This window comes from Leopardus geoffroyi, chromosome A3 (assembly GCF_018350155.1).
Source record: "Leopardus geoffroyi isolate Oge1 chromosome A3, O.geoffroyi_Oge1_pat1.0, whole genome shotgun sequence".
Taxonomy (NCBI): domain Eukaryota; kingdom Metazoa; phylum Chordata; class Mammalia; order Carnivora; family Felidae; genus Leopardus; species Leopardus geoffroyi.
The window spans coordinates 49,800,058-49,813,853 of record NC_059336.1 but is presented as its reverse complement, the minus strand read 5'-3'; the positions used below and the strand labels follow the sequence as shown (position 1 = coordinate 49,813,853).

At 48.4% G+C, this 13,796-nt stretch overlaps 1 protein-coding gene across 3 annotated transcripts in view; it reads left to right on the top strand.

The window, feature by feature from the left end:
- The window catches only part of ACSS1 (acyl-CoA synthetase short chain family member 1), a 61,901-nt gene that overhangs the window by 17,307 nt on the left and 30,798 nt on the right, over positions 1–13,796 (top strand). For all 3 annotated transcript variants that reach the window (XM_045445527.1, XM_045445528.1, XM_045445526.1), the window contains exon 3: positions 12,579–12,778. In XM_045445527.1, the coding sequence (XP_045301483.1) occupies positions 12,579–12,778 (200 nt within the window). The remainder of the gene's footprint in view (positions 1–12,578; positions 12,779–13,796) is intronic.

The window sequence follows — 13,796 nt, the reverse complement described above, 5'->3', positions numbered from 1 at the left end:
TGGCTGTGTATGACCTTGAGCAAGTCATTCTACCATTCTGACCCTCTGTCTCCTCATCTGCAAAATGGAAACATCCTTCTCCTCTGCTGGGTGTCTGAGTGTGGAGCATGGGGAACAAAAGCCCAGAACAGTGTCTGGGATGATGAGGATTTCAGATTTGATGATGGAAAGGCATGGAGTGGCCCTGTGGGGTGGCGTTTTCAGAGTGAGGACTTCACCTCGGGAGAACAATCTCTAGTCAGCTAAAAGGCAGCCCCTTCTCCTTCTTGTGGGCCCAACCCTTGCTCCTTGCTCTTCTCCTTGCCCCCAAATTAATTACTTAAATGAGCAAACTCCTTTGTTAAAATATTAGGGCAGTTGAAGGGGAGGATCCTTAATGGGCATAATGAGGTTGATGGGTTAGGTGCTTTGGGGTAAAACAGCCCTGTGATTAGTGAAGTTTCCCATGGCACGGGCCATCTGTCACACAGAGCAAAGTCAGTTTGCTCAGTGGGCTCCCCTGGATATGGGGAGGAGAGGCCAGAGGCCCTGGGCTCATGTGCTGTGTCCTGGCTTCCCTGACTAAGAGGAGGGAGGTGCCCTGGGCACACTTTTTCCCCTGCTGACCTCTGAGTAACTCTGATTGCAAAACTTGGTCGGGAATCCGCATGCTGACTGCCAGGATCTGGTAGAAACCCTGGGTCACTTGGATTGTGTACTTATCTTTCCTTAAGACTTTGGCTCCAGATGTTGAAACTGAGAAGGGTTTTGAATCTTTCTATACATGATCGCTTATTGTTCTTGTTCTTCTTTTGAACCAGCTAAGTCTCTTGGAATTTCATATTTTAGAATGCCAAATCTTGGGACTACAGCAGGAATATTGTACCCTGAGAGTGTCTATCTTCATGGCTAGGGAAACCTCCTTGATGGGGACCCTTCTGAGAATTCTCTGGGGCAAACAGTGGCAGAGGTTTACTTCTGGGAGCACACTTAAGCAAATGCCTCCCTTGGAGCTGGATTCCTCTTCTGCATGCAGGGACTATTGGGGGATGGTTGGGTTGTGGGAGGTGGAGGGGCACAACCTGGTGAGGGCATGGTGCAGGCCCTGGGGTGGGAGTAGACGGGAGAGCACACACCTGAAGGGTGGGGGGGAGTCAAGCTCTGGGGTGGGGAAGGGGCTTGATGCATGTTCCTGAGGAGTGGGGACAGTTTGGGGAGGCGTCTTCTAAGACTAGGTGTTGTCGTTTCTGACTTTTTTCCTTTCTGCTTCTGGAGGCTCAAGACAGTGGGATGAGCCTGACTTATAGCTTCACTGTGGGTGGCCGTGTGGTGTCACATGGCCCTTCCCCATGTTGGTTTTCATCAGGGCAGCACCGTGGGCACAGAGGGCAGTGGTTGAACCTCCTCACCTGTCCAGAAGTGCACATCGTGGGGGCTGCATCTTCATTTCTGCCCCCTCTCCCTCCCAGTGCCCATTTCCTCTCATGCTAGGTGGATACAGAAAGAAGGGGTCACAATGAGGTTAGACATACTGTCCAATGTAGAGTCGAAAATCGATGCGCAGCTAGAAGGGAGTGGGCCCCTGGCTGGCTGGGCCCCTGGGGAGGGTGACGAAGCATGGCCCTCACTGCTGGGGGGCACATATGGCACTGCACTTGGCCCAGTCCCCAGCGGTGTGGCCCCTGCAGTGCTGGCTTCTGGGCATCCAGTCTGGGGCAGGGCTGAGAAGAGGGCAAAGTGGGTAGGTGGCACGTGGGTGTGCCCTGGGGGATCCCTTCCCATGCTCAGCCCAGTGTCCAGTCTCCAGTGCCTACCAGGCTGGATCCTTCTATCCATGGCCTGCCTGGAACAAAGGGCACCAAGAGCAACTCCTGGGAATATTCCTGGTGACTGGGAATGGGGTGTCCAGGCCTCCATCCTCCAAAAGTCACGTCTGACCCTGCTGTCTGGGGGTAGCCCCTGGCTGATTGGACAGGAGCTCACACTGATGATCTTAGCTCACATTCATGGTCATCCTTGGTTTTAAAGTCCAGGACCTGAGGTCCCAGTGAGCTTCCAGGATCCTCAAGCTTGCCCACCTGGAAAGGTCAGAAATGGGGTTTGAGTTCAGCTTTGTCTGGCTCTAGCTGACGTACTGAGGAATCTGAGTCTTCTTTCTCCATCCTGAGAGAGGAGGTGACAGTGTAAAGGGGCCTCTGGCTGCTCTGCTATACTAACTTGGTGACAGGCTGGACTCCTGGTGGTTCCTGGTGGTTTCTGGTGGTATGTGCAGAGAGGGTGAGCTCTGCTGACAATAGTCTTTTACTGACCAGGACCCTGTGTTCCCAGCATCTGCCCCCACCCCCTGCTTAAGCACACGTTCATTAAGTGCTAACATCAGCTGGCGATGAGGCTTGTCAGTGCCATCATGCTCTGGGTGGCCTTGAAGAGGGACAAGGGTCAGCTACAGAAGAAGGCGGGGCTAAGGGCTGTGGAGTCCTGCCGTGACTGTGGGACAGTGAGGGGCAGGAAGCAAAGTGTGTGAGGGGTGCTCTGGGCCTTGGAACACCTTAGAGGCAAGGGTGGGGGATGCCATGGGTGCCGGGGGAGGGGTGACAGAGTGACAGATGGGTGCTGTCAGAACAGGGGCTGCCTGGCCTGGCACTCTCTTACCCTTCACTCTTTGTCCTGGGCCTCTTGTGGCTGTCTTGGACCTATTCTTCCTCCTGGCCCTGCCCAAGACTGTCTTGCACCTCATCTGAATGTGGTAACAGCAGTGGGTCAGGTTTGAATGAGAGGCTTGACAATTTTCCATCAACAAATCCATGTAAACTTCCTCTGAGAGGGCTGGAGTGAGGTTTCTGAGCCTTTGGCAGATAAGGTGACTCATTTGGGCCAGCATATCCCCATTCTCCCTGCTGGTTTTGTTTGGATGAAGTCTTGGGGACACAAGCTTTGACTGAGTTAATGTGGCAACAAGGACATGGAATTTGGAAGAGGGCATGTAGGGTCCTATCAGATGCAGACATCTTCAGAAATTCCGTGTGGTCTCCACACCTCAGTGATGTGTCATTCTGGTATCATCTAAAGCAGTGATTTCCAGCTCAGGGTGTGCCTGACTCCCCTGAGGAGGTTTCCAACAATAAAGACCCAGCCCTGCTTGGGCCCTGCCGAGTCAGGATCTCCTGGGGGTGCCTGGGAACTTTATTTGAAAATACATCTCTGGTTATACAGCTGCTGGCACCCATCATAGGGAACATATCTGTTAGGATTCAGCTGTAGAAAAGGGAAGTCAGTGCCACTCTTTTAAGCAGAGAGGGAGCTTACACAGAGTGCTTACAAAGCCTTTGGGCTGACTCTAGGCCTCACCCTCTGGCACAATCAGAATGTACTCAGGAGACCCCGCAGGCACTGCTGAGTGCTCAAAACACACCACTGTGGCTCTGGTCCGGGGCCAGGAAACCACCATTTTGATGGCTCAGCTGCTCAGTTTTCCCTTGACATCTTTGTAGCTAGTGGAATCTCTCCAGGAAAACCCCAGCATCTCCCAAACTGCAGCAAAACAGCAGCCCACACTGCAATTGCTCCCCATGTGCAGCTACCAGGTGCAGCCTGAGTCCTACACAGAATTCCAGATGAGAGGTGTCTGAGGTGGCAGGTGCATCCTGAGGAGGCTGGAACAGATGCCAAGTGAGAGAAAGGCATGGTGACTGCAGGCAGGTCTAGTCCAGCATGGGTTTTTGGACCCTGATTCTGTTCGATTCCTGTGCAGTTGAATGTAACAGTATGAGGACCAGGCCTATAACCGCCCAGATCCCAGGCCACTCAGGTGGGGCCTGGTGGTCCTTCCTCCTGGTGCAGGTGAACAAACCCTCTGAGTCACTCCTGTGTGTGCCACAGCAGTTCAAGGTCTGCTCTAATAGGTTCTTATCTTAACCCTGTCACTCACTTAATCCTTTCACCAAGGTAGGCCCGGCTAGATATGGATTCATTGCAGGATAGGCCATTTTCCAAAAGGGCAGTCTTCTATCCTCACATTATAAACCTGTTAGTTTTCTGGGCTTTATGACTAAACTGTGGGACAGTTTTCCAGTCTAGTGTTCTACTTGAGGAGGTCTTTGGCATGTTACCAGCTGGTGCAAATGGGGGCACTTTTGTGGGCCTCCAAAAGGGTGCCCCTCAGAAGGGGTGTGCAGCCAGCATGCTGGGGCAGGTGCCTTTGAACAGGGCTGAGCTGAGCAGCCATCTGCAGGGGCCCTGGTGACAGGGTTGCTGTGGAGTATATGTGCACAGTAGGGGGAAAGCCTCAGAAAGCCCAATTTCTGAACTTACACAGAATGCAGTGCCTTAAACTCAGGGTCAGAGAGACTGTGGCCTGAAAAAGGAGCTGGCTTGAGTGGAAGAAAGAGTGTGCATTTTGCTCCTCCCTTTCCTTCCAAATGAATATTTAAATTTCTATTAACAATTATTTGCTTATTATTAAATGCATGATTATTAATGAGTTAAATAAACAACAATTACTGTTTTTATGAAAGAAACAGTTGAAGTAACCTTTACGGACAGCCTCCATAGGGGTCACAGGCAGCTTTTGGGGTGTTGAGGGCTCATGAGGTGAGTTCTAGTGTCACAGGGGCTCCCCCTCCTGGCCCCTTGCTCAGTTGGTCAGTAAATCGTGTCGGTAGCTGGAAATCTTTCATGGGAGGAATATTCACACCACAATAATTGGCAAATGCTATTATAAATCAGGGCTTCCCCCCGCCCCACCGAGATAATTTGTTATTAAACATTTGGCAGCACAATAGTATGTTTCATGGACCCCTTATTCTTTTTTTTTTAATGTTCATTTATTTTTTGAGAGAGACAAAGACAGAGAGACAGAGCATGAGATCATGACCTGAGCTGAAGTTGGTGTCCCAGACCCCCTGTTCTTTTTAGCAGTTTCTCCAAGCTGCTACCAAGAGGCCGGAAAGGCACCCTGGACCTGAGGCAGTCGTACCAAATTCTTGCAGCCTCCAGATTGCCACCGGTGCGGCTGTGTCTTCTTGCGTACTTTACTCTGCATGCTAACTTGGAATGTTCTGTGGACTCACAGGAATGCCTGGAAATAGAGGAACCCCTGGGTCCTGTCTGATCTGGAAGTGTCGGCGTGAGCTCTGCTGCCCTGTGTCCTGTTGCCCTTGCTGTCCAGGCAGCAATGTGGAAAGAGCTGCCACGCCACACGTGGGACATGTGAGCCTGGAGTGGGACCTGAAAAACATCCTGTGGCTTTTGTTCTTTTTAAACCAGGGAAAAGGGAATGTTTTTAGAAAGTTAAAACTTCATTCTGTTCCAGATTCCACCAGGGAAAAGAAATACTTCTGTGACTTTCCCTGGGAGTAAACATGCCTGGCTGGCCAGTGGGTGAATGTCCTGCCAGGGCGCCAGCTGTTTTCTGGGCTGGTGGCCAGGACTGGAGTCCACCAGCGCAGTCTTGACCGGGGCCGCTAGCCTGGCATCCGGCTCCCTCAGTTTTGTGAACTAGGCTTTGGGTCTGGAAAGGAAAGAACTCCTTTTCCGGAGACAAGACTTGGCTGGAGGCCAAGCATTGAGGTCTGAGGGGAAATCAGGCGTTAATTAGGACAGAGATTTTTTTCAAGTGTGACTGTTACCTCCATTCCACAGGGGTTTGTCTAGAGGCCGACTGCATGTCGGGTTGTGTCAGAGCAGGAGAGAAAGACTTAGGGTGAACGCTTCAACCTAGATATGCCTAGCAAGGAATACCCTTGGGCAGGTGGTCCTGAATGCAGAGCCAAACACAGAATCATGAAGGAAAAGTACACCCCACCCCCATCCCCATCCTCTCTCTTGTTCTCCTCTATCCTAATTACAAGAAAGCCTCCATGTAACTACAGTGAGCTGGCTTTGAACACTGCTCTTACTAATTTTCCTTTTGAACAAGGTCAGCCTCAAGTTTAGAGTTTTTAGTTTATTCTTAAAAATAATTTATGTTAAAAAATAAACTACCTCCCCCAAATGTTACATAAATAACAATAGAGTTGGCAGATAGCAGAAATTATGAAATTTGGGAAGCTTTGCCATGGAAAACAAGCTGTCCTGATGCTGAAGGCTATGGTGGGGTGGGGGGAAACTGCTTAAGAGCAGAACCCTTGGAACCACGCCAGGTTCAAATCCAGCCCTGACCCTTTCAGGAAGTCAGTTAAGTTCTGTTTGCTTCAGCTTCTTTATCCAAGAGATGGAAGGGGGGTAGTGGTGATGGCAGCTCATACCCATGAGCTGTTGTGAGGGGTAAATGGGTGTGTGCAGTCAGAGCAGTCCTAGGCACTGGACATTCACTGAATAGCTGTTACTGTTGTTCCATGGGAAGAAAATGTGAATGGGGGGATCGATAGGCAGGAGGGAGGTATCCTGGATGCCAACATGTTGGGGAGGGAACTAGAAGGTAGTCATGGTTGGCCTGGAGAGGAGGTTCCTTGTATTCACAACAGGTGACAGGTGTTGCTGGAGAAGGTGGGGCAGCTAGTGGAGATGGTGGAGACACAGTAGGTGACAGACAGGTGGGGTGCTCAGAGCATGGCACCTCCAGCCTCTCAGAGCCAAGGCCAAGGGCTGAGTGCCTGTGACCTGCAGGACATAGGCAGTTCCAACTGTGCATGACACATGCTTCTCAAATCCACTGACCCCCTCAAGGTGAAGCCTTCCTGTTGCCACCTGCTGTGAGGGTACAGAACAGGTGGGCTATGCAGATGAGGGCTTCAACACAAGGCATTCAAATATCCTTGAGTCTCTTTCATCCTGAGCTAATGACACCATGACTGACACAAAACCAAACTGGGATTTTTATTCTTTCTCCTGAGAAGAAGCATGGGGGGTACCCACTTCTATTAAGGAATCACTGATTTACACTGAGTTTCTTTTTCTGCCATAATTATAGCTACTGTTTATAGAATGCCTTTAAATGTGCATGGGACTTCATATTTGGTCCTTCTCTTCATCTTTTGGGGCTGCTGTAACAAAACACCACATCCTGGGTGTCTTATAAACAACAGAAACTTATTTCTCACAGTGTGGAGCCTGGAAGTCCAAGGCACCAGCACGGTTGCATTCTGCAGAGGGCCCTCTTCCTGGGTGATAGCCATTGTCCTCTCACATTGTTCCTGTGGGAAAGGGCAAGGGAGCTCTGTGGGATCTCTTCTGTGAAAGCATTGACCCCACTCCTGAGGGCACCCTCATGATCCAATCACCTCATGACCCCATGCCCCAGCTCGTAAACCGTCATCTTTGGGGTTAGGATTTCCATGTATGAATCTGGGGACACACACATCAGACCACAGCAGTCCTCACAGATACCTTGGTAATGAGTCCTGTTATTAGGCTGTTGTCTAGATGAGACAGTCAATGCCCCAAGTGTATAGGGAGCTGGGGTGGGAACCCATTTCTGATCAGATGTAGTTTGACTTCTGATGAGACACTGTCCTGAGATATTAGCTCCCCAAATCCAGTACTTTCCATAAACTACAGCATAGCCTCGAGAAAAATACACTTGTTTGCCAAACACTTGTTTCTGTAGAAAGGTAGAAAACATGCAGCTGTAGTGACCCCAGGTTCACTGGTTGACCTAGTGTTACCAGTGGCAATTCAGCTATTATTTCTTGAAAACCCTGTGTCTGGGGCCTTCCTTGGCAAATAGCAGCTTCAACAATTTTTCATCTTTAAGTGTGGCTACTGTTTTATATTCCACTGCAGCTTTTCTTTGCTAAAGGTCATGGTCATGAAAACAAATGATTATGTATAAGAAATATCAATCTTGGTTTATGAACGTATTTAGCCCATTTCCTGGGTGTCTATTCTCCCAGTGGTAGTGAGTGGCAGAGTGACCAAATTTTATCACCATTAAATCAGATTTAGCGGCTACAGTAGGGGTCTGCGCAGAGGAAGGAGTTTGTTCCTAGAGCTGGTTCTGAGATTCATGAGCCATCTCCATGCCCCATCTGGCCCTCCAGGCAAACCCTGTATGAGGAAGGGATCCTCATGCTTTCTTCTCATTCCCTTTCTTCTCTTACTATCCCATCTTCCTGAAATGGCTTGCTGAAGAGAATATCGAACTGCAGAGAAGCAAGATGAATGTCCTTTCAAGTTCTGCATCTAGACCCTGGAGTTGGCCCCTCCTCTGTCAGCACCAGGCTTGCTGGGGAGCAGGGACTATGAAATACTTTGTGTCTGTCACAAGCCTTACATTCACAATATTGACATAATTGCCTGGGTTTATTTCCCTTATTGGCATAAGAAAATGAAGAGAAAAGTAGCTGTGGGTAGTTTATCAGTGGGAGTAGTCCTTCCCATTTGCTGTCAAAGGGATAGGACATCCTGCCAGTGTGACACTGATGTGATGGCCAGCCTCACCTTTTCTAGCACAGAGAGACAGAAGGCGTCTGCAGAGTGGACAGGTGCTCATGATAAGACCACAGGCCCAAGTTGTCCTACAAATGCCAGAGTTCTCATCATTTCTCACTTATCTGCTCTTCTTACTGATTCAACAAACATTTATTGAGCGCCTTCTATGAACTAGGCTCAGCTCTAGGCACGGGGAAGAAGGCAATGTCCCCTAAATCCTTACCCAAGTAGAGCTTGTACTTAGTGGGGCAGATGGACAATGAAGGTGGTAAGTATCTATTTAATGAACACTAAGAGCCAGAGTAATTATAGGAAGTGAGCAAATCATGCATTCCTAATTTGTTTATTTCTTAAATACAAGACGCACACACACACACACACAGCTTTTCTTACTTCCCTGGATTGGGAAATGGCTAGGAGGGAAAGATACTTTCAAATAGTAGCCATGAAAAAACAGCTTTAATTAGAATATAGATAAATAAATAAATATCAGTGTATTTCTTCCTTGGTTTCTTCTGAACTCTGTTTCCAGCTGTGTCCTGTTTTGGACTGAGTTGGGCCAGGGAGCCTTTATCCCTGCTGACAAGTGTCATGTTGTTTACAGATACTTGAGGCCAGATTATGTCTTTAGCATTATATAAACATTATTCTCTGCTGATGTTTAACAGTTGGCTATAGAATGTCTCCTCCCATTTCCCAAGGTCAGTCAGCGTTTTGCTGGTAGTAAGCACCATGAAAACCATGCCAAATTTATGTATTTGTGCACATTATTTCCATATGTCCACATTGAAGATTTGGCCTTGAGGAGTCTACATTGCAGATAAACTTAGATATCTTGCTCAGTACCTGACAAACAAATGTTACTTTTCCCTTTGCACTTGGAAATATAACTAACTCACTTCAGTGAGATCATTTCTCAGAAAGCTGTATGTTGCCGTCCCTTGGAAAGACCCTGTAGGCACAAGGAAGCCAGTATTTCCTGCAGTGACATCCCAAAGCACCAGCCTCTGAGTGGCTGCTTTATCTTTTTGGTACAGAAATAGTAGCATTTTAGTTTGTGGGAGTCTTTGAGAAGTCACAAGTGTCCAAGAACATGCTTTTGAACAGGTTTTGAGTACATAGAATGACAGGATCACTCAAATGACATTGATTTTTCAATGATTTGAAGACCCAGGTTTGCTGATCATATTTTCCAATGGCACAAGTGTGGAGGAAATTAATGTGCTCTTAATTTATATTATTAAATGTAGAGTTGAGGTTAAGGGTCTGGGTACCCATATTCTTCACTGAACAGACACCATGGGAATGTAGGGGTCCATTTGGTAACCTGGAGGTATATCTACAGAGAGTAAGTGGGGTCATGGATGGCTGAATAAAAGAACTGGGAGAAGAAAGGCTTCTTGGGGTGGGGGTATTGAAGAATTTGAAGGGGTGTTATTGAATGACAAATTAGATTTATTCTGGGTAGCTTTAAAGGGCTGAGCCAAGACTGATGGTTGGAATTTGAATGGCTACAAAACTTAGTCCAATTTTAGGAAGACTCTTTCTCTACTAAAATGACAAAGCAAGAAGCAGCCTGGTGAGATGGTGACCTCCAGCAGTATGATACTGAAACAGAGGCTGGGCCAATGTGGGCAAGAGTATGGCAACGAGATTTCTGGACCCCAGGGAGGCTGTACCATCTGACCTTCAAGGAGCCCTTTGATTTTGAGGTTTATGGCTTTGGCAGAGTGCATAGGAAGGGGAGTGTGCTTGGAGATTTACCCAGATCAAATTCTTTATTAGAAACTGCTCCTTCTGATGCAGAAGCAAGAGTATGGGACCCACTGGATGCAGCTCTGGGTCCAGCACATGTTGATACCCCTTGATCCTCCAGGGAACATGTAGGTTGCCTCAGCTTGGTCTTCAGACCATCCTCCAGGGCCATAGCTCAACTGCCCTACAACAGCCAGGTGACTCTTGCCCCTGTAGGGGAAATCCACCATTCCTTTCCTCTTTGCTGCCTTGCTCCTCCTCACCACAGACAATTTTCCAGAAAGTTCTCCCTGCTGCTCTCAGCGACTGTAGCATGAAGTTGAGGTGATAAATGCCCTTCACACTGTCATGCATGTGTCTGCATTTCTCTAGTCAGAGCTGTGGTCCTGGATGTACACACACCTAACCCTGTGGTGTTTGGAATGGAATTTTTAACATCTTAGGATTTAACCAAAGTAGTTAGTTGATTTTAATGGTTTTAGAAAATGATTTTAAACACAGACATCTGATGGGAAAGGTAATGCTTACTGAATGTTTGGCAGGGTCCTGGGTGGATGATGCTTGTCATTAACACTTGTGACAGTTACACAAGGTGCATGTCACCTGTTGTTTCTCAGATGATCACATGGCAGCTGAGAAAGGTAAGCTGCCATGTTTAATACAGCTACTATAGAAAGCTAACCCAGGCCACTCTGTCTAGACAGTTCATACTTGTTCCTTGACTTCTGACTGCTGCCTTTGGTCTGCAGGATAAGGACCGAATTTCATCACCATATGCGTAACACACATTCAAGCCTCCATCTCCCTGAGCACTGCTCAGAAGCTTAAATCCTTAGCTATGAAAATGGTGCCTGCACTGGATTTGAATTATTCTCCTGCATCACTGACCATAGCTACCTCCTCAGTACTGTCACAGGCTGTCCCATCCTCCTTCCCTGGAGTAGTAGGAGTGCTTCAGAGCTCTGGATTCTGGGGAGTTTGGTGTTGGGGACTGTCAGGAAGTGCTCTTTCCTTCATCATAGACTTAGGCAAGGGGTGGGTGAGGCACCAGTGAATGGAGTCTTTGTCCTGAAAGCTTTAAGGAGAAAAGATGAAATCCTGCAGAAGAGGCAGGCTGGTGCCAGCCTGGGCAGAAACCACTGGTTGGGGGGCAAAGTGCAGGCTGGGCTTGTGATCTTGTTCTCATTAGGTCTCCTTGCAGGATGGCTTTGGGAAGAAACAAAGGCCCCCCTGAAGTCTCTGCTTGAAATGGGGAGTGTTCATTTTCATTCCGTTGGTGTTTCCAGGCGGCCTCTTGTTGAACTTGGCCTTTCTCTGGAGCCCTCTCCTTGATGAACAGAGGGGAACTAGACACACAAACTTTTAAGGAGCTTTGTGAAGCTTGGAGGGTCTGGCCTCTGGCTTCCAGAGCCTGCGGAAGTCGGTGCTGCCCCACTAGGGCCTGCTGAAGTGATGCAGAGGCTGGTGTGTGGTTCAGGTGGTTGCCCCTCATTCTGTCTTTCCGTGTTAGTTCCGTGATTAAATAACAAATTAAAATCAAATTGTGTACACAGAAATGGCAAAATGACTGGCTATTTGCTAAGTCCAGGGTCAGCTGGACCAGCTGGTGGAACAAGATGGAAGGGAGTGCCTAGTTCTCAGGGTTGCCTTTTCTCCACTTCCTGCCCCACAGTCAAGTGGGCGGTGCCTGCGTGTGCTCCCTGTTTCCAGAGTTGACTCTCGTTGACTCTGATTGGGCTGGATTGGGTCACATGCCAATCACTAAACCAATCCGTTTCTCCAGGGAGATGCTGTGCTCTGATTGGCAGGCAGAACCTCAAGATTAGCCTGGGAGTGGAGGGAAGGGTCTCATGGATAGGAGAGGTGCCAGGTGGTGGGTGTCAGGCTGCCTCTGCGTATGCTCTGCCTATTTCCATCATGCCAAGCCCATTCAGTGCCTGGCCCGGAGGAAAAGGCGGTGCTGTCACTACCCCACAACCATTCCTTGGGGCTACAGGGTGGTTGGTTGTCCTGCGACCTGCTTTCCCTCCCTATTCGCTGTGGCTATGCAGAACAGGAGTCTTTTGCATGAGCCTGGGCCCTTCTGGCTAGAGCCTTACTTGATGGCCTGCATTGATTCAGAAAACTGGGGCCTTACTTTCCCCACTAAAGGCCTTAGGAGATCTCTTTTGAGGACGAACATTTCCAGAAGTCTCAGGGATATGATGATTTTAGGCTTTGGACTCTGTGTTGTGAAGCCCTACTGTAAATGGACACAAGGACAGCCATTTTACCACAGTAATATGGGTGTGAATCTCTGTAACAGCCTACAAAATTGAAAACATGATTTTCTGGAAAAGATCTTGCTATGCAATAAGCACTTGAATGCCTGCTGGGTGTACAGTACTTGCTGTTTACAGAATTATTCCACCCCAAATTACTCTGTGTTTTGGCCCTTTCCTATCTCTGATGCCCTTCTTTCCCTTGTGCTGCAGGGAACTGCTGGAGACCACGTGCCGCTTGGCCAACACACTGAAGAGACATGGAATCCGTCGAGGGGACCGTGTGGCAATCTACATGCCTGTTTCACCACTGGCTGTGGCTGCAATGCTGGCCTGTGCCAGGCTTGGAGCTGTCCACACGGTTGTCTTTGCTGGCTTCAGTGCAGAGTCCCTGGCTGGGAGGATCAATGATGGTGAGCATGTGGGAAGGACCCTGGTCTTTGTTCCTTGGGGCCTGGCCATCAGGGACTTAGACAGATATTAATAAAAGTCACACAAATGACAGATACCACCAGGGACAGGGACATGGCTGAGTGTGCATTTAGTTCTCAGTTCTGCGAGCTGAGATCTGAGGGCAATGAGGTGAAGAAGGGAAAGAAGATTCCAGGTGGAGGGAACAGCTAGGTACCAGCTGACTGGTTGGAGGAGCACAGCTTGTGAGGGCTTGAAGGAGGCTGGCATGGCTGTGGTGGAGGAGGGAAAAAACATGTAGGGTGAGATAAGGCTGGAGATGTATGGGGAAGGTCTCACAGGTCAACAACTAGAAGACTTTCATCATGAGAGAGGGTGGGTGGACCACTTCTGGAGGCCTGGAGTCAGGTAGGGGCTTATGTTGCATCTTTAAGGCTTTCTGTCTACAGGTAGGTCAGAGTCTTTTGAACAGTGTGCAGAACAATAATGTCTCCCTTCTTTTTCTGGTGGGAGAGCTGAATGTATGGATGGTGACCCCATGTCTGCAAAGTCTGACCGCTGCTCTAGTAAGATCCTAGAGAGTCCCCTGAGCTGGTTCCCTAAGAAGGTTGCCAAATTATGGGGGTCACTGAGAGTTCTTTGTGTCTCACTGAAGACTTGCCTTTGGGTAGTGAACAGAGCTAAAGGGCAGAATTCTCAGAACCCTGCTGACTACCTTTAGGAAGGGCTGGGAAGCCTTTCTACTTTCATTCTGTGTCTCTCCCTCCACTTTCAAGGGTTGGTGCTGTCATTCATTTCTCTTTCTCCCTTTAAACTCTGTAGCACCGACTATGTGCCAGGCACTGTTCTAAATACTTTGCAAAGGTCATCTCCTTAAATTTGACTAACTTTTTATTTGTAAATATGGTATGAGATAATACTCTATTTCTCCTTTTCTTCATTTTTTATTACTGTTATTGCCATCCTAGAGTATACAATTCAGTGGCATTGAGCACATTCATGCAATGAATGTTGTGCAAA